Raw genomic sequence first — 20,067 nt, 5'->3', positions numbered from 1 at the left:
ACACCCTCAAACTTTACCTGTATTAAGTGCTTTCAATTTTATTATGTATAAGAGGAAGTGATTTTATTTTGCAGAGCACAACTGCATTGGTTTAAATAAAATGATCTTGTTTTTCAGATTTTTGAAATCTTTGTTCTAATAGCCTGCATTTGTATTGAGGATACTTAAAGTGTCTTCAGACCAGACATACTTGTAAATTTAAAAAATGTATTTCAAAATATTAGTAGTTAACCTTCAGTAGAGTTACTTTGCATAAAGTAAAATTTTATGTTTATCCAAGTTTACTTAAGCTTTATACCAGAGTTTCTGACATAGCACTGTTTATTCAGAACAGTTCAATAGGTGGCAGGGCACATGTTATTTTATGTTAATTAATTGGTTAATATTCATATGAAAATGGCATTCTTACTGCTATGCTCAATGATCTATATAAATTCCTATAGTCTTATAGCAGTTTTGGGAAGCAGTGGTGGTTTGAGATTGCAAGGACAAGTTACAGGTCTTGATCTGTTCCTCTGCTCCTGTCTGTGAGCCAGACTCCTGGGGGTTGGCACCTGCCTTCTAGGAAACCTTTCTCAAGCAATCTCCTCTCAGCCTGTTGCAGTAAATTTGTTCTTCTCCTGCTTTGTTGACCTGGATACACTGGTGCACTCACCCTTCGTGGATGCAGGGGGTAAGCGCAGATGAGTGATGGGAGGGCATGGATGTGCACGCTTCTGATGGTGAGGGAATGGGGCAGGATTTGCACCCCAGATATCCAAATACCAAGATGAGGGAGCTGGGGGGATGCTGGGAATCTGGCGGGAGGGAGGAGAGTAGAGGGGTGTGCCCTGGTGAGCAGGGCTGCTGGAGGGAATAGAGTGTGTAAATCTCTAGTAACTTCCTTTCATGCTCAAAGCAGGTACTGATGTCAGAACTACCTCAGATAGCCCATACTGAAATCAAGGGGCCGGCTGCTGCTCACACTGCCTTATCAGGCTCTTAGCAGATTCACCCGGCCTAGCTGCATCCATTGTTCTTTATATCTTTGAAGAGATTTCTTTATCATTAATCATTTAATCCTCTTTTTAAATTTCTCCTTGAAATCAGGAGAAAAGCACACACACACAAAAAAGCACACAAAAAGCACACGCTTCTGTCATGCAATAGCACCTTACTATCCAAACAAGAAGGATAAATTATTATACACCACATAAACAAACTGGAGAAAATGGAAGGAGAAAATGTCTATTATTTCAGCCAATATTAACTATTTGTAACCACAGTAGGAACAAACATTACTTTCCTACTGCTCCTTACCTGTCATTCAAACTTACTGATTTGTTTTCCAGTAATTGGCAACCAGCTGCAAATGATGGGCAGGCTGCATCGCTGCCCTGCTTGTCCCACGTTGGGCTGCATGCTGGCATGGTCTGAAGATCTTTGCACAATAAGGCAGAAGCGGCGTAGGTTTAGCCAGGCTGTTCTACTGTTGTAATCATCAATACCGTATGGTGAACATGGGATGTTATAGAGCATCAAAATGTAGGGATTTGTAATTGTAACTACTGATGTCTTTACATGGTGGCTTCTCCAAGCTGAAAAGTAACAGTGTATCAGTAATTCAGGCATAAAAGCCTGAATTTTAAAGTCTTTAGAGAGCCTTATAAGACCTCTGCATCTCTTGGCACATGAAGAAACTGGCCAGTGTCCTCTGGCTACTTTGCGTTATTCCTCTATAAGCATGTATTTTTATCCAAAGCATTGTTCTAGAGCCAAGCCTGGGGGGGAGAGGGTGGGTGTGCAGAGGAGGGTGTTTGGTTTTGGTTGGATTTGGTGGTGTTTGTTTTGGGTTTTTGTCTCCAGATTCTTTACATATGGAACTTCTAATGTTCGATTAAAAACTTAGTGTTAGCCTGCACTATTTGTTTTTAATATTGGATCAAATCTGGACTTTCTCTAAATAAAAAATTCTGCTTACACAGAAATTCAGAAATAAAAAACTGAAATGTTTGAGCCAATTTGAGATATTTCTAAGTCTAGTATAGAACTGTCAAAACTGCATTTTTGTTGAAGTAGTTTAAAATGTAATGCTATTTTTCACCAGCTAAATGTTGCTTTTATCATATGTGATGTGTGACAGTGGTGACCGTAGATGAAAAATAGTCCACTTGAAGTAAACAGTTATCTCTTTAAAATGAGAAAACTTCGATTTAGCCAACTGATCAGCAATATTCAGGGCCACTGTACAACTTTACTGTACAGTATAAGAGAGAACCCATCTGTTATCACAAAGCCGCTATGTTTGATCTATCTGGGACTTACTTAGCAAGTAAGAATGTTAATTTAGTGTATAGTGGCTAAGATAACTAGTTGTCTGGAGGGTCAAGGTACTGACTTCAGAGGCATTTCTGAACAAAGATGTTGCAGTTGGTGGGTGGATGGCACTGGTCTCAGCTGTTGTATGAGCTTGCATAAATAGTATCATCTCCACTTTAATCTTTCGGGTGTTCAGAGGTAGTGTGCATATTTCTGTTTAACCCCTGGACACTTGCTGGCATGCATGACCCTTTAACAATTCCTGTCCCTCTGTCCATCCCTGGCACCTTGGCTCCAAACAGTCTGGGAGGATAGCCAGTAATTTTGAAGGTTTTCGTTAAGAGTGTCTCTTTAACAAAAAATGTTTTCATCTCATCGGTATACCGTTTCTATTGTGCTGGTTACAGCAGTGTGTGGCACGCTTCTGAAGTACTCCTTGCATCTCCACCATACAATATTTACTCCCCTTTGTGTGTAATGATCAGTTAAAAAATATATTAAAACTGGTGATGATGGTTACTGGACTTTGGCATCAGGAAAAAAAGCTTTTTTTTATTTCAAAAAACAGCAACAAAGGCTGGAACAGTGTGTTCCATAAAGGAAGGTTGGTTTTGAAGTGGTGTTTTACGATAAGCTTTTGATTTACCTTACCTTCAATTCTGAGAATGAAAGAGATACTTAAAGCTTCAGTCTTCATGGATCTGTTTTTTAAAAATTAACGTCCCTTTTTATCACTGATTTTTATATTGCTTCAGAGACATCATTCTAATAGCGTAGTTGAAAGGTAATTTCTGAGGCTAGTGGATGTTGTCTTTTGAAAGGAACTATCTGAAAGCTTTAAAGCATCAGAGCTTTCTGTGTATTTCTCTCTTTTTTTCATGGGGGTAGAGGGAAAAGATGTAGATGGTGTATTGCAGGTGTTGTTTTTGATCAGCTTTTATTGCTTTCAGTGGTATAAATTTAATCACAATCTGATACCAAGCCGGTAAGTGTAGCAAATGCAAAGAAGGGCCAAGACAAACTTCAGAGTGATCTGAACTATTGGATCAATAGCAATAAGTGGAAACTGAATCTTCCCTGAAACTAATACTTGTAAAGCCTGGTGTACAGGGAGAGAAAGTAAACAGCAAGGCTGGGACATGGATTGCAATAAGTGGTTTTCCATTTTGTAGTGACGATCATACGGTTTCTAGCTTACCTGTTGCTCAAATACTTGAATTTCTTTTGTGAGGATGGAGCCTGGATGATTCCAGAGGTGGCTCACCCAAGGATCTGTCCTCCTGAAAGTTTGAGTTGTTCTAGTTTGTGTTAGAAGAAACTGAAGTAGCAGTCATAGAAAGATGCCAGTAAAATAATTTAAGGACAATGGAGGTGGTATTGTGTTATTAGACATCTTTTAGTTATGTTATTCCCCCTTATTTTTTTTATAGCAAACTTTGGCCTGTTCCATTTTAACGGCGTTGTTGAGCGAGTTCTCAAGTTCAAGTAAAACCAGCAACATTGGACTAAGCATGGAGTTCCATGGTAACTGTAAACGTATATTTCAGGTAAACTAGTTCTGTATCAATATATGCTACCTGTCTTTTCTAAAATTTAAATATTGAAAGCAGAAGTACTTTCTTGTTCCAGGTGCATTCATTTACAGTATGTATCTAACAGCATTGAATAGCACAAATATTATATTATGAATGCAGATACTGGATATTTCAGGAAAGTTGGTAATGTATTTAAAAAAAACCAACCTCATATCAAAAAGGTGCAATCCCTTTTGCCCATTTTATGAATGCAGAGCTACAGATCTTTATGCAGTTGGACTCTTTAATTCCTTGGCTACCAATTGCAAACAAAACTAATACTCTGTGGAACAATGATAGTCTTAAATATAGCTTTGGTTTAAAGCCAAGGAGAGCTATGTATTTAAAAATATTATTGCAGATGGTGTAGTCTGGTTGTCTCAGATGTATTGTTTGGCCAGGCAGAAATGTTTTTGTGAAGGCATTGCTTTAAACTGACTGTTGTGGAACAACTTACCAACTTTTTTTTCATGCCAAAGACCAACCCTCTCCTCCACCAGTTGTTAGAAAATATATTAAGTTTTTCTCCTAATGACTAGCATTTATAAGAAGATTTTTGTTCTTATTCTTTACAAACACAATCTATTAATTTTGGCAAAAGTGTGTGGAGGTTCTGACTGACAGCTTCAGAATATTTTCTGTATTTTAATGAAAAGTAGGGTGAAACCAGAAAATTATTTTCTCTTTGGAAAAGTATTTCTTTTTAATCAACATTTTAATTAATGACTGAGAGACTCTAATATATTGTGTTCATCCTGACTATAGGAGGACAATCTGCGGCAGATCTTCATGCTCACAGTAGAGGTACTTCAGGAATTCAGCAGACGGGAAAACCTCAGTGCTCAGATGTCTTCAGTGTTTCAGCGTTATCTTGCACTAGCCAATCAGGTCTTAAGCTGGAACTTCCTTCCTCCAAATTATATCCTTTTAATGTCAGGCCCTTTATTTCAGCTGACATGGGTCATTTCCACCAGGTGATAAGTCTTTGTGAGGAGAAAAAATTGTAAAACATACAAGCCTTATATTTAGCCCCTGATTGATGCTTTTTTCCATTAGTGTTCTGGGTCACCCCCGTGCTTGCTAACAGATGCTTACATGCAGAAGCTGCTCTTGCTCTTGATTAAAGTTTTAAAGTATTTTATATAAAAGGCAAAACTAGTTCAGCAGACCAGCCCCCAGTTACAGGTTGGTGATCTGTCTGGTTGGTGCAGGGGAGAGGAAAAGTGTAATGGTGCAATCATGGAATGGTTTGGGTTGGAAGGGACCTTAAAGATCATCTGTTCCAACGCCCTTGCCAGGGGCAGGAACACCTGTCATTAGGCCAGGTTGCTCAGAGCCCCATCCAACCTGGCCTTGAACACTTCCAGGGATGGAGCATCCACAGCTTCTCTGGGCAGCCTGTTCCAGTGCCTCACCACCCTCATGGGGAATAACTTCTTCACTGTGTCTAATCTAAATCTACACTCTTTCAGTTTAAAGATTTTACCCCATGCTGCTTTAGTGCAGAACCAAATGGTGAAGAAGTCTGAGCTCTGTTGAATTTTTATGCGGAGGTCTGATCTGTCCTACTTTTCTCCTCCAGAGAAGAGGAGAGGGCAGGTAAATGCCCCATCATCTAGGAATGTGCCTGCTCAACCGACTCCCCATAAAAGAGCATGGTCATATACTATAACATGTAATAGGTTCTCCTGGGTCTGAAGAAGAAGTATTTGCTAGCTGAGAGCAGAAATGACATCTACTTTTTTGGCAATACACAGGTACCATTGCTTCCATTTTGACATCTTTGTGATGTGTGCTGATAATGGAAGTCCAGAGAAAGACAGAGATGGAAAGTAGAGGAGAAAATAGGAATCAGAAAGAGTCTTAGTGAGGGAGAGAAGAAAAAAAGACACAAAAATGCTCAACCCAAAAAATGGGCTAGAAAAATTTTGTAGAAATAATCACATTCTGTATTTATAATAGAGGGTTAAGGCACTACTTGCAGTAGTACTTTTACTAACTAGACTGGCTTTAAGATGCTCAGCAAACTTTCCAAGAGCCAAATTTTTAGACTTATAAAAACTTTTTTTCTTTTAAACTTAAATAAGCTTTTTTCTTAAAACCTTTTGAAATTGCTACTAAGTTATACATACGGCAAGAACCTGGATGTTGCCCTCAAATCCACTGTAAATGATTCTGTTTGCTTTCCAGAAGGCGATATCTATTGTCTTTCTGTTCCTTATGCAGTGGACAGCAAAAGTGAAATGTATTTGAAACTGGATATACACATCTGCAAAGCAGAATACCAGTTACACTGTCTTTATATAAGGCGCCATGGATTAAAAGTAAATATCCCACTCCTATTAATCACTGAAATGATTTGGTAGCAGTCCAGAGAGGATTTAGTGCATGTACCTACAGGACTGAGACTGGAGTTAAATTATTCCATTTTATAGAAGCTTTAGAAGCGGACTTGGGATTTGTGAGAAATCAAATAATGTGTGAAAACCTTTTTTTTTTCCTCAGCTGTAATCTTAAATAGAGAGGAAATGCTCTTGTGGTGTGATGGGTAGAGGTGGTTCCTTCTGAATTGTAGTCTTGCTCTCTGCAAACCTCTGACATAGTCCCAAATATTTATGTTGTTACAGCTTGAAAGTGAAGGCTCTAGTTCTTCATGAGTACTTTATCTTAGGCTAAGGTTTGCAGTGGTAGAGTTAGATATATACAAGCAAGATGTGAAGTCTTGGGAGTTCCAGCTTTTGTTTATAACTATATAATAAGTGGTTTAGTCTATAGATGCTAGTAAATAAGTGTTAACTGAAATAGCTAGGCAAGCCATACTGCTGCTTAAGGTTAAGGGTGGTTTCTGCTATTTGGCCTACTTGAGATACTACAGCTGTTAAACAACTTCTGGCCTTTCTGGAGATCAGATGCACCTTGAGTCTGAATCACCACAAGCGCTCTTATGTGACTCTATTTCAAATCTTTTCATGACTTCTGCTCCACTTGATACCATCTTTTTGTTTTCTCCTGTTGGACATTTGATTTTGCTTTGAGAATTATAGCACCAGCTTGGGTCCCTCCCCTCTATAATATTAACAGCAACCAGTTTCCACAGAAGCTAGGATGGCTTTAACCATCCTTATTGAAGTATTGGGGTTTACAGCACCATGTTGATTATATCGTGGCATAAATATCTTCCCTCAGAAGACTGGTTTTAAAGTAACTGTTGATTGCTGGCCCATGAACAGTGGAACTTAACTTGGCTACAGTTTCTAAATAGGTAGCACATTACATGAGAACATAAGAATTGCTGTGTTGATTGATCAGTTGGTGTCCTTTTGGTATCCTCTTTCTAAACCTTGACAGTACATATGCTAAAACAATGGGCATAAATTTAATACTTGAACCATGGAGTAAAACGATCCATTGTATCCACAGATGTGTATTTTTTTCCTTCAGTTGGTATTTCCCCTGGCAAGATAGTATTGTTTCTCAGTATTCCCTACAGCATAACAGTAGCTGCAGCTACTGTTAAGCTGTAGTATTTGTGTATAATGTTTAGCAAGATTCTTCTATCTCCAAAAAAAGGCAGTGGCATAAATGTGCATTAACTCTACAGTGACCATCACCAAGAGGCACGTTATTTAAATCACGAAGTTGTAAGAATTACATCAAAACATATAACTTCTCAAGAGTCCTAGTGCTGTTACAGGATATCAGTATATGTTGCATTGTTAAATGAACAGTGCTGGCACCCATTATAACAGAAGAGTTGTATTAAGTCTCTGTCTATTGCTAGCAAGAGGAGCTGGCATGAAAGCTGCATTCTGGAATAGCGGTTTCATCGGAGCAACAAAAGAAGAGAGGCTGGGACCTAGGCACTTTTGGGTTTGAATTCAATTTTTTAATGTCTTGGGATATAGTGCCTGCAGTAGGAAGGGCTTCCTTTCAGTCTTCCATTTCATTTTCTAACACACAGACCACGATCTATTGTTATTTTTATCTGTTGCCTCAAGGTATTAGTTCATCTGGTGTTTGCGGATGCTTCAGAGGTTTTTGGCAGTACTGTTGGAAATGACAATAACATAGGATTCCTATGGCAGTCTGTTTTGGCATGTTGACTTCTGTAGTTTCTTTTTTCAGTGCTGTTACAGCACTATTAAATATTGTTTACTTGGATGGAACTAGTTTTAACTACATCTTTTCTTAAATTAATGTTTTTACTAATTAAGAAGGTGCAGGTGATCAGTATTAAGAGGTACAGCTCTCTCCTTTACAAGAGTGCCTACAGGGATCTCACTCCTAGTACACTGTCAGTGTCCAAAGTCTCCAGTTAAGGAGCTGAATGTTGTTGGGCTTTACTGCAGCTTGATATGGACATATATTACATCCTGTGGAGTCAGGATGTAATTATGACTTATATTCTTTTACTTCCAGAGATGTTTCTCACTTCTTCTTGACTTTGGGATTTATCTGTTCTTGGCAGCCGCATTCTAATGGACTTTGAATGAATGTCCTCAGATGCACAAGTTCTTAAACAGAACACAATATTTTTGTTCAGCTGTCTCCCATCTACAAAAAGGTGTCTATTATGTGTCATTACAAGCTGTCATAGAACTATTTATCTCTTATTCATTAGTATATAGAGTACCGTATGAGAATAAAGAGGAACTTGAGCTTTAGTTCTTGTTTTGGATTTGGTGCCTCTGCTTGCTTCGAGGCAAGCTGGCAAATGTTCAAGTAAACGTAGAATAGGGAATTGGATTTAAAATACAGGTTACGTAAACCTAACGGGATGCACTCCACAAATGTGCATTGTTGGTATTCCATTGAAATAATGGTGTGATGGCAATTGGATGAACTGACTGAAGATTTTGTCTGATCTGAAAACTTTTCTTTTAGGTATGTGTGTTCCTTGGCCACACAGTTAGAGGAACAAGCTCTTCATATCTGTTTTGAAAATGTCTTTTAAACCTCAAGCCAGAATGAGACACCTTTCTGGGAGATCCTGTGAACCATATAGTTCAGCAGACTTTCAAGATCTGAACTTGGTCCAGCCCAGATTGGTAGCATCTGTTCTGTGTAGTGGAAGTGCATGAAAAACACAAAGTATGCTCCAGAAAGCTTGAGGTTTGTTTTGAGGAATCATTTGAGTTGGAGTTGCTGCTGAATAAGCATCCTGCCCTAGCACCTCCCGTGAGCATGATACTGAGCAGGGAACCACCTGGCTGAAAACTTAGAGTTAGCAGGTTAAGGTCCCCAGTTCAGTTTGTTCGCAGCTGTAGAAATGATTGAAACGGTACCGAGGAGCAACAACACAGGGTTCCTTCAGCAGCAAGGCTGCTCTCCTTACGCTGTGTGTTTGTTAGCAGCCTGGGATTATCCTGAATTTACTACAGCAATCTGACCTTATCTGAAAGATGAAGGGTTGAAGTACTATCTTGCCTATTGTTTGGGATATGAAGAAAAATTCAGTGTAACTAAAACAGCTGTATTTAAGAGAGAGCTGTGTTTTACTTGTCACTCTTAGGTGAAAACTAACCTGACTTGGAAATCCCTTATGCTTAGAAATTACTTCTAGGGTGCTGTGTGTTTTCCTGACAATCCTTTCTAGCAACTTTGTTCTTAAAAAGTTGAGCAAAACCCAGATTGACAGAATGAAGATTGATAGAACACCTGAATTTGGTCATAATTGCACTAAAGATGTTTGTATTGATATTGAACTTTTCAACAATTAGTGTTTCACCATTTGGGTTTTCCTGACTGATTTCTGAAATCAGTTTGCAATGTAAGGGCACCTCAAAAGCATTAATATCAGAAGAGGAAAAAAGGCTAGTGGTAACCCTTTTTATGAAGGAGAACTGATGAAATATGTAGGGTTTTTCCTCTTCTGCTGTCTTGCCCCAATGGCTTTAAGTTTCCAGTTTTGCAGTGCTTTGTCATCAGCTTCCCATATGGCAGCCAGTGTGTGGTGGTAAGGTGGGACTCTTGAGCTGCATCTGCGTGGTGGTCTCTTCTGCATAGGTGCTTTAAGTGTAAGTTGGGCTTACAGCGATTAGCTTGGTGCTATTAGCTGTAGAATCATGGCAGCAAAATGTAGCAGGAGCTGCAGAATCCACTTGAGTGGTCAACATGAGGCTTGGCACTGGCCTGGCTGCACCGCCGGCGGCTCCAAAACAGGACAGGTTTAAAATTAGGTTGGGTCTTCCTACACTTCCTATGCTTGTTGCTGCAATCTGAGTCCAGTGTTGCCAACACAAAATAGTTGTTTCATTCTTGTGACAGTTAAGAATACTTGTGTTTCATAATTAAATATTTAAGCTACGTACCTTCTCCTGAACACTGGGTATGTTTGTTGACAGTATAGGTTATAGAAAGGCTTGTGGAGCATTTCTCCATAGGGGGCAGCAAGCCTCTGCATCAGTTCCAGACGGTTGCTCCTAGACTGATTCCATGTGTTAGGCTGATTAGCTAGCAAGTCACAGGAGGTCTTAAAAATGCAAAAAGATCAGTATGTTAGCATTATAACACTGGACGGCAGATTTACAAGCAATTACTTTTCTAATGCAGTTTTTTGTTTGTGTCAGTCTTAGACTTATATTTTATTAAACTCTCTAGAAATGTTCCAAACAGCAAAGGTAGAGTGGTTAAAATAACTTTTGAGGAAGATATTTGAGCCTTAGCATTCTAGGAGTTTTCCCAGCATTTCAGAGTTTTTCTTCACTCCTGTGGACAAATTTGTGAATTAGGGGTCTGGCAGAAGAAATCTCAGCTTTGATTTTTGAGTTCCTAGGTTACTGCTTTGTGGAAGAGCAAACCTTGCCTTGTAAGAAAAAGACTGTGGGATCTATTCTCAGACACTGGACTTTGTGGGAAGTCCTAAACTGAAATGTTATAATCCCTTGTGGCTGCCTTAGGATATGAAATATTTTGATACTCATCTTGACCCATCAGTCCCTTCCTGGAACAGAGGTAAAGAGTGGGAGGAAAACTAGACATTTATTTATCTTTTATTTTCTTGGTTTAATATATTCCTCCAAGAAGCACCTCCCTCTCCCTCCCTCCCTCTCTCTCTGTATATATATATATATATATTTTTTTAACGAATAACATTTTTAAAATTCAAAATTTATAATTTAAAAAAGATTACTCTTATTTCTCCAGCTCATGAAACAAAACCAAGCATAGCGCTACATACGTAAATTTAGGCAGAGATAAAAGAAAATCTGTCTTAAACATTGTGGTATTTTCCTCTTCCTATCCAGGCACTAATTAGTGAATGTATGATCCTTGTCATACATGGAGGCATCTAGTTATATTCTTATGCTTCTCAGCAGAGCTCGGTACATGTTATTGAATAATCTGTTCTGCTTCAAGCAGAAGTTTCTGGTCTCTGTAGGAGTCAGTTTCCCAAGTCTTGTGAGCTGGATGAAGTGTTGCCCTGCTTCTGGTAGCTGTTTCCTACCTTGGATTTCTGTGTCATTCAAAGTGAACTGTAATGAGAGTTACTCATTCTTCAGTAAAATTGGAAACAAGCGAAAACAAACCCTCCGGGATGTCACAGTGGATGGATCTATGCTTATCAAAACTCTACATTGTGCTAGTTCCATTTTGTTCCCCCATAAGTATTGATGAATAAATTAATTTTGATGATAAAGACTGCATTTGTCCTATGTGCACCCATGTACTAGGTAATTTAGTGCCATTTTTTTCAGATCTGGCATAACTGGGCTGCTGCTAATAAGACTGAACCACAGCACAGAATAGGTTAAGGTATTTCATGGCAGGAAGCATCTCCATAGCCAACTTACACTGATTTTTGCATACATCTAGTACGTAATAGAAAACTGGTGTAAGATTTCCATGATAGGTGCAGGCATAATTTGTATTGTCCAGCTAACAGATATTTTACCCACAAATCTGCTATTGTCAGATGTGTCATCAGTCCATTAGTGTGAGAAAGAGTACTAAAAATAACAGGATAGGGCTGCTAAATACTGAGGCTTGTTAAAATAGTGACAGCAAACTAGCCCTTCTTTCATTCCACGTGAAAAGTGTTATGGAGCTGGTCCCATCTGTGGGCTCCACCTAGTGAACAGCAAATTGATTTTCAGAGATTGATAATGTATCTATGATTATCTTTCATTTCCAAGCCAATTGTTTATTGGAGAGTTACAGCAAAGGACACTCTTGTCAAGGACAATTTTTAAATACCATTTTTTCTAAAACATTCCAAATGAAAAGGAAAAACAATATAGTTTAATTTTCCAGATAAAAGTAGTTTTTATTTGTAATATTACTCCTGGTAAGATGTGCTTGCATGTGATAATTCCATGCCTGTATATTTTTTTTAATCTGGGAGAACTGAAGGATTTTTGATAATTTAAATGACAACTGTGTTTCAGATGGAAGTAAAACGGACAATTCTGTGATTTTTAGTTTTTCCCCATCTGAAATAATGCACGTCTAGTATGGTTCAGCACACATGGATAATTCTGAAAATGGTGAAACTGGTTTTGTTTTGCACTAATGTGAAAATCCCTGGTTGTTCTTATGCATGATAATGTGCTGACACCAGTTCTGGACACATATCCCAGTGAAGGTCCACATGGTACTGTGCTCTGGAAAATGTTGCTTTTTTGGAATGTGGTTCTGCACAGCGGTGTTAGGAATTTCTGGTTTTGGCAGAACTCAGAAGGCAAGTGTAAATAAACTAAAATTGTGTGTTCTGCCTTGTGCCACAATCCTTATTAAGCTAGATATTTGCTTTAGATATTGTTCTCTTAAACAAAACCCATCAAAAGTTAAGGGATCTGCTTTCAAATGATACCATTGTGAAATTTATTTTCTCTAGACATACAAATACTTTGTGACACATGTTTTCTATAATACCTGATGACTTACAGTACAACAGTTAATGCAGTTCATTACAAATAAGTCAATTACATGCAGCTGAGCATGCTGTTACTTACTCTGGTGATTGGGTTAGAAAGGGATCAGAGAGGATACAAAGGGTTTAAAAAAGACAAATGAAAACACAAGTTGCTGAGTTAACACAGTTTTACCTCTACTACTTGGATTGGGGGGTGTCGTAGAAAGAAGCACGTTCAAAAACGTTTGATAAACACTCCTCTGCATGATCAGACTGAAGAAGAATGTAACCAGCCTCTTTAAATGTTTCTGCTCATGTGTCTGTTCTTTCTGTACTAGAGCATTTGCTCAATTTTGTAAATTAAGTTACACCAAACAAGTGGTAAGAATTGAGTGCAGCAATATCCCGGCTTCATGGTGTGCGCATTCTTCATGTGCGTCTCTTACAAACGTGTTTAATGTGACAATGCCTTGTGGTGCCTTATGCTTTTGTTCTTCACAGTGCGATTAAAAAATGTAGATTAATGCAGGGATAACATATCTGCATTCTGTGATGCATATCTGGCTATTTAGAAAAATAGGATATGGATTTCAATGAGCTATCTTTAGCTATCATAAGGCCTTTTTAAAAGCTGCCAGGAAAATTTTTTAGGAAATGATTTCCCATTTTGCATAAATTTTAACACCTGTTAATTGCGGTTGCTTTTTTCCCTTCTCGCTGTGTCACATTAGACACCCTGGTTATCAAAGTGATCGTATCACTATGGTATGTCTCATAATTATGATCAAACTGTTATCTAACATTCCTGGAGCATTCTTTTTTTCAATACTTAATACCTTTTATTCCTTGGCCTCATGCATGAATTATGCTGTGTATGTGAAGAGGCTTAAAGTTTGTTTCCATTACATTCTTTCTGAATGGATCCTGTTGTATCTAGGATTTTTTTAAAGCCAAGTAGGAATGTTATTGTTGACCTTGACACCAGATAACTGGGCAGACATTATATAGCTATGTTTGAATCCTCACAAAATGTGATGCTAAAGCCAACAGAATCCTGGCGTGAGACCCTCCTGGACAGCAGAGTTATGGAGCTTTTCTTTACAGTAAGTTTCTTTCTTCAACTTTCGTAGTCCAGACCACAGGGAAAGCAGCTCCTTCCTGTTCTAAAACTGTGTTGTTGGACTCTTCCTTTGCATCAGGTAGGACTGATTCTGTTACCTTCAGCTAGCTTATCAAAGCAAACAAATATTTTTCCTAGGTTTCTGAATGTGTATTTTGCTTATAAATTGCCTCAAATTGATGACCATTAGCAAAAGAAGAAAGGTGTTTAGTTATCTAAACTTTTATGCATTTAATACTGTTGGACCATGTATTCATCAAATGAAACCGAGAGAGGTGAGCAGTAGTAGAATGTCTTTCGGATACGGTGTGACAGCTCTTGAAAAAGATCAAATGAACAGTATGTGTTTGCTGATCTTGAAGCATTTGCTCAACAGAGCAGCTGAAAATAAGTAACGTAATTGCAGTTTTCTAGCCAGTTTCAGCCTAGAGAATCCTGCATCTCTTTTCTCAGCAGAAGGTAAATCCAGACAAGTTAAAACAGATGAAGTTAGGAGGGATGGGAAAGAGGTAGAGTTGGGTTAGGAGAATATAATATTCAATTTCTGTAGCTTAAAAACCTCATTATATTAAGACTGGAAAAAATTAGTATTGTTTTCTTTCTGCTGCTGATGGAGGGAGAAGTTAGTGGTCTTTGCTCAGCTAGAAGTTACTGCAGCAACAACATATATTGGCTAATAAATTTGTTTACTGTGCTATTTTATCTTACGTTACATCTCTTTGGACCTGAGAATTCAGCATTATCAGGCTATTTTCATTTTTGCAAAGCAAAGAAATAATGTGCTCAAAACTTGGATGAAGTCGCTATTAGACAAAGTAAATATAACTCTGCAGTGCTGCTTGAGAGTTAACTGATATGTGCTTGGATACATGTCCTTACTTTATAGGATTTTTTGGATACGTTATATATATATATGTATATGTATATATATATATATATTTTTTTTTTTTTTTACTGCAAGTTTGTCTGTTCCAGCAGTTTTGAAAAGGTGAAAAAAAATCACTGCCAGAACTCTTAGCAGCTACACACAATCTGAACAGCTGTCTAGACTATCCAGACAGTTGCTACTGTCAGCTGTGAACCTCTACATGCAAATAACTTTTTGGCTTACATATTAACCCTTCCTCATTTTATAGCATGAAGTTCTCAGAGTCAGATATCTGTTTCTTTACTTGGTTTATAATTCTTCTTCATTATAAGAATAATGTTTTGAATAACATGCAGAGTTATTTTAATACATTTGCATTTTATTTAATAGTAACCAAAACCTGCCTGTGTTGGATTATTTTTGAGTGAGAGCTTGCCAGGGCAGCATACTGTCAGTTTTGGTTTTAGATTCCCAATTTGCAATGGTTGAGGCTTGTAGTATTAGTTTACTATTTGAAGTAATGTAAGTGAACGGTAGCAATTTATTTTCATTTATCCCATGTAAGAAATTTTAAGAACCTTGCAGAGGTTGGCAGGACTGCCATGTTAATCTAGCCTAGTGTGGGATGTCTATTAGTAGGGGCACTTCTGTTGTGGGCTTTGTTTCTTCTGCTAGTTTGATTTCAGAGATTAACTGTGCAGCTAATCCAGCTAGTTATGAGTTGGGTGAAGTTGCAACTGTAACGCCACAGAGAAATGGTCTGTGTTTTGACTGTATAATAACTTTATAATATTGCTGAAGTAATTTAACTAAGTTTGCTTCTGGATGAAAAAGCTACCCTGTATTTATTTATTTGGCAAATCTTCTGTGAAAAAATAGGAGGCATTAGCATAAGAAAATTCTTTATATCCATACTTGATAATTAAAATAAGTATGTGAGAATATGATTCCTGAAATAGTAAGATTTGACTCTAGAAAGTCTCACCAGCTGAAGTAATGACATAGCAGTTCACAGAAATGCAGGAAGATTATTGTTGGCCTTGTATAATGTAAGGTGTTGCCAAGGAAGTGATGCATTCCTTTTTGTATATGCCTTCAGTGTTTACCTCTGCTAAAGAAGCTTCTATATAATCTTGATTGAACTTGTTGACTAACTTTAGCAAGACTCCATAGCCTAGGCATAGTTAGCATAATAGAGATGACTGTCATTATTGCTGTTTTTAGAAGGAGCAGTATGTCTGACTGGCTGGCATCTGTTTCTCTCTTTAAGACATAACGTTCAGTAGACAGTTCAATTTCAACATGTAGGTGAGACTTAACTAAATGTTAGTTTCAGTGAGTTAATTCCAGGCTTGTGACTTCTTGAGCTGAGACACGATCTTGACATTTGCTATGGTTTAGAGAGTTGTAGAAACCCCTGCGTTTCTGACTGAATGGAAGTTATAGTAAGCTTTTTTTGGTGTGTGCTCTTTTGGATTGAGAGCCATGTGACTGTTGTAAGAACACCCTATTTTCCTTGTATTATTAACTATCTCACGTCCTGAAAGGTACATCGAAAAATCAGAGAAGATACAGATATGGCCCAAGATTCATTACAGTGTCTGGCACAGCTGGCGTCTTTGCACGGGCCAGTCTTTCCTGACGAAGGTTCACAAGTTGATTACCTGGCACACTTCATTGAGGGATTACTGAATACGATCAATGGGTATGTATGCCTGCTCTCTAAATTTAGATGGCATCTTTTAATCTTTCGTTTGGAGTGCAGCGTGTCTGTGTGGAGACCTGGTATGGCTTGCTTATTTCTGGGTATAATTTGTGCTTGCTGTTGGATTACTGAAATTAAGAAAAGACAGTTTAAAGTAGTTGCTTCTTCAGTAATATGAGATAGATCTATTGATTGAAAATGTATCAACAAAATCAGTTCACTTTTACAATTTTTCTTAATGGCAAAAAACTAACTGCTATTTCTATCTATAGAATTGAAATAGAAGACTCTGAAGCAGTGGGAATTTCCAGTATTATCAGCAACCTGATAACTGTATTTCCTCGCAATATTTTAACTGCCATTCCAAATGAACTTTTCTCTTCATTCGTTAACTGCCTTGCGCACCTCACGTGTTCTTTTGGAAGAAGTGCTGCCTTGGAAGAAGTGGTAAGTATCTGCTCTCAAATAGTAGGTAGTCTATTTTTGTTTCTGTTTGTGATAAGCATAAGTGACGTGAGAGTTTGGCTGTTTTAGTAGTAACTGTTGTGAATTCAGTGGTTTTCTTCTAGCTATTTCTGAAATCACATCTGAGAGAATTTTCTTTTTGTTTCAAGCAGCGTAATGAACATAATTACACCATGTGTATCTTTCAGATTTGTTTTGTTTTAAAGCACCTGTTTCATATTTGCATTTTAAAAAGAACAAATTAATTTTAAAATATTAAAGTCTTTCAGTATTGCTGACTTGCTCTTGTAGGACTTCTCTGAAAACTGTTGTAGGTAATGAACGAACTACAGTCCTGAAAGCTTAAAATGATTATATGAACATATGCACTCACTGAAAATTAACTGCTGTCAGGAACTTCTGTTTCGAGTGAATGTTGCTGTTAAGGTCTGGTGTTAACCCCATACTTTTAAACTGTTCAAATCGTCCCTTCGTTGCTGACATAGTAATTCTGTATACAAATCTAGCACACAAATTCAGAGGATTTTCTTTTGTTTGTTTACTTCTTTCAAACTTCAGTTGTAACATGACAGAGCAATTGGGATAGTCAGTAAATTGTCTGCTTCTAAATGAAGGAGACCTAGTGTAAGGAAAGATGACCATAAGAATTAAGGCAAATAATGTTGCACTTGAGCTATATATGTGTAGTAGCTATTGGTTTAAAATTATACTATCAAGATATTAGCCAGTATTTCCCCATTATCATTAAAAAGTATGAGATTTTGCCAGTCTTGTTATCTTGACTGGGCTTAATTACCTGAGTTGGAAAATAATTATCGAAGTATTTAGCTAAAAAGTTGATGGATGTGTTTCTTTGAGATCATAGGTATGTTTAATTAGCAATTCATTGCAGAGGATTAGATCATGGCTTTGCAATGTTAAAATGTATTACATTCGGCCCAGTGCTCACTTAAGACATGAACACACTTGAAAATTTAATCGAGAAATTGATGATTAAATATAGAATCTAAAATACAGCTACTTTCCAGACCCTATTGGTCCAAACTTGCCCTGCTTTTTAGATTATTTAGTAGAACATTGAACAGGTGTTCTGGTGCTCACCATGACATTTAGGGGAATGCTCCTGAAGCCTTTATAGAAAAGATTCACAAAACCATAGATACTTATCATTTAAATTAAAGGGACTAAAGGGATGTTTTTTCCTTGATTAGCTTCTTGTTACTTGAGATCTAGAATATATAACCATGTTTAATGAAAGCAGTGCTCAACATAACACCATTCAAAACACTTCATCTCTCAGCAAAAGCTTATGGGAGATTGTATCACTGTCTGGTACAAAGAGGTTTTTTTGGAAATGACTGGCTAAGTTATGCCTATTAAACTGTGGCTGCCTATCCCATAGTTTTTGGTGAAGAAAGTCTATTCAGTATTAAACTTAAACGTTCTCAGATTCAGCAACATCAGAAAGAGAGAGTGCAAGATTTTTTTTTCTTTTAAGAATTTTCTCACTGTCCTTGTAGCTTCAAATCGTTCTGTGGAAAGAGAAACATCACACTTTCACCACTTCCATTCTGTCACAGCTCTTACAGATATCTCAACTTCACACTGTTTCCCCAGTTTCCAGAATCATACAGGATTCTGTGGTGGTGGGCATTCAAAAAAAATTTCTTACACCTTGAGAGTGTGTCAGCAGTAAGGTGTGCTGCTGAGACTTAACCTATGGCTGACAGTCCGGATGGCATAAACACACAGTGTGCTGTGCCCGTAGAAATACTACTTTGCATCCCTGAAAACAATCTTTTGGCTTAGCAGTGTCCCAGCCGTGGAGAATGTCTTCCCCAAGCTGCTTGCTTAGACCGGTTGTAGTGACGCCTTCGGGGAGCTCATGTGCTGTCTGTAATTAAGAGGTTTTGATAGATGAAATACTGTGTGCATTAGACTCGGTGGAGTCCTGAGAGAATATTACTGCATTTCAGAAATCTGAAGTGCCGGAGAACGCAGGCAGGCATACTCCATGAGCTTTGCTGGTCGGAAAAGCTGTTTTCCCCATATTTCTGCCAATTTATATGTCAGCAGAATGGCTCATGTGAACATTGCACAAGGGATCTACTTAGCTGAAGACCTGCTATGAAAACTGTCAAAAGCGGGAGGTCCTGAACCATAATATGCAAACCACTTCAAAGCAGCTAATGCTGATTTTCAACAAAGGATGGAAACCCCACAATCCAAACATCATGTTCAAACCTGCCTGTTGGGGTTGGGGAGATTGGCTGAAAGAAGTTGGGGCATTTTCCTGAATGGCTGCGCTGGTGGAGAGCAGCAAGCTTCAGCAATGCTGGAGGTTAGTTCATGGTGCAAGTTGGACCACTGATCTCTTCCTTTAATAGCACTGGTTTGGAGAGAGGGTGCTTGTCCAACACTTCTGCAGAAGTAGAAATCAAGTAGTCCATTTGAATTAGAGAAGAGTATGAACAGGATGTTGGATGAAGAGTCACATAGAAATATATCAGTTGTATCAAAGTGAATCTTAATGTACTGTTGCTGTTTCATGATATTTTTAAAAAATATGTGATGGAAGAGATCACTGAATTTAGTCCTCTCTGCTGTGCTTCCAGCTCTTACCATCTTGTTGCTGCTTGCCAGGGTTTCAAAGTGGGGCTCAGCCTTTCTTCAGAGGCTCAGCAGAGGGTGAAGGAAGAAGTAGCAGTTTTCTTTTTGTTTCCCATACTAGAGAAATTCAGCAATTTTTCTTTGACTTCACTGGTTGTATCTTGCCTCCCCTGAAGATCTGAGTGGTGAACTGGGCTTTGCTGTTGGTTCTGCTGAATCCACCAGAATGATTCAGCTCCCCATTCTGCAGCATGGCACTTTACATGTGTGACATCTTGGGTAGCGCAGCTGTAGCTTATCTGAAATAAGGATTGGGGATTTTTATTAAGGTTCTTTTGTAACCAAATTTGTTCAGGATAAACTCTTTCTACTATTTGGGCACATACTTTATGAGGTACTTAATAATCCTATCTTCTTTATGGGAATATCATAAAGTGTTAAGAACTTTTTTTTTCATGGCATTAACTTCTCTATTAGCTCCTCAAATAAATGAATTTGATAGATTTGAGTTCTTTTGTTGTTCATAAAAACACGTCTGTCTGTTCTCTGGATTCCTGTCAAAATATTTCAGGA

The 20,067-nt window shown here is 38.0% G+C and overlaps 1 protein-coding gene across 2 annotated transcripts in view; it reads left to right on the top strand.

Annotated features, from left to right (window-relative positions):
• Nucleotides 1-20,067, top strand: part of XPO4 (exportin 4) — an 84,073-nt gene that overhangs the window by 35,622 nt on the left and 28,384 nt on the right. Inside the window, exons 5-9 of one of the 2 annotated variants that reach the window (XM_065831000.2) lie at nucleotides 3,729-3,845; nucleotides 4,638-4,791; nucleotides 13,717-13,829; nucleotides 16,262-16,419; nucleotides 16,692-16,866. In XM_065831000.2, coding sequence (XP_065687072.1) covers nucleotides 3,729-3,845; nucleotides 4,638-4,791; nucleotides 13,717-13,829; nucleotides 16,262-16,419; nucleotides 16,692-16,866 — 717 coding nt within the window. The remainder of the gene's footprint in view (nucleotides 1-3,728; nucleotides 3,846-4,637; nucleotides 4,792-13,716; nucleotides 13,830-16,261; nucleotides 16,420-16,691; nucleotides 16,867-20,067) is intronic. The other variant, XM_071804100.1, reaches the window with a different exon arrangement.

This window comes from Patagioenas fasciata, chromosome 1, assembly GCF_037038585.1.
Source record: "Patagioenas fasciata isolate bPatFas1 chromosome 1, bPatFas1.hap1, whole genome shotgun sequence".
NCBI lineage: Eukaryota > Metazoa > Chordata > Aves > Columbiformes > Columbidae > Patagioenas > Patagioenas fasciata.
This window is presented reverse-complemented; position numbering and strand designations above follow the sequence as displayed.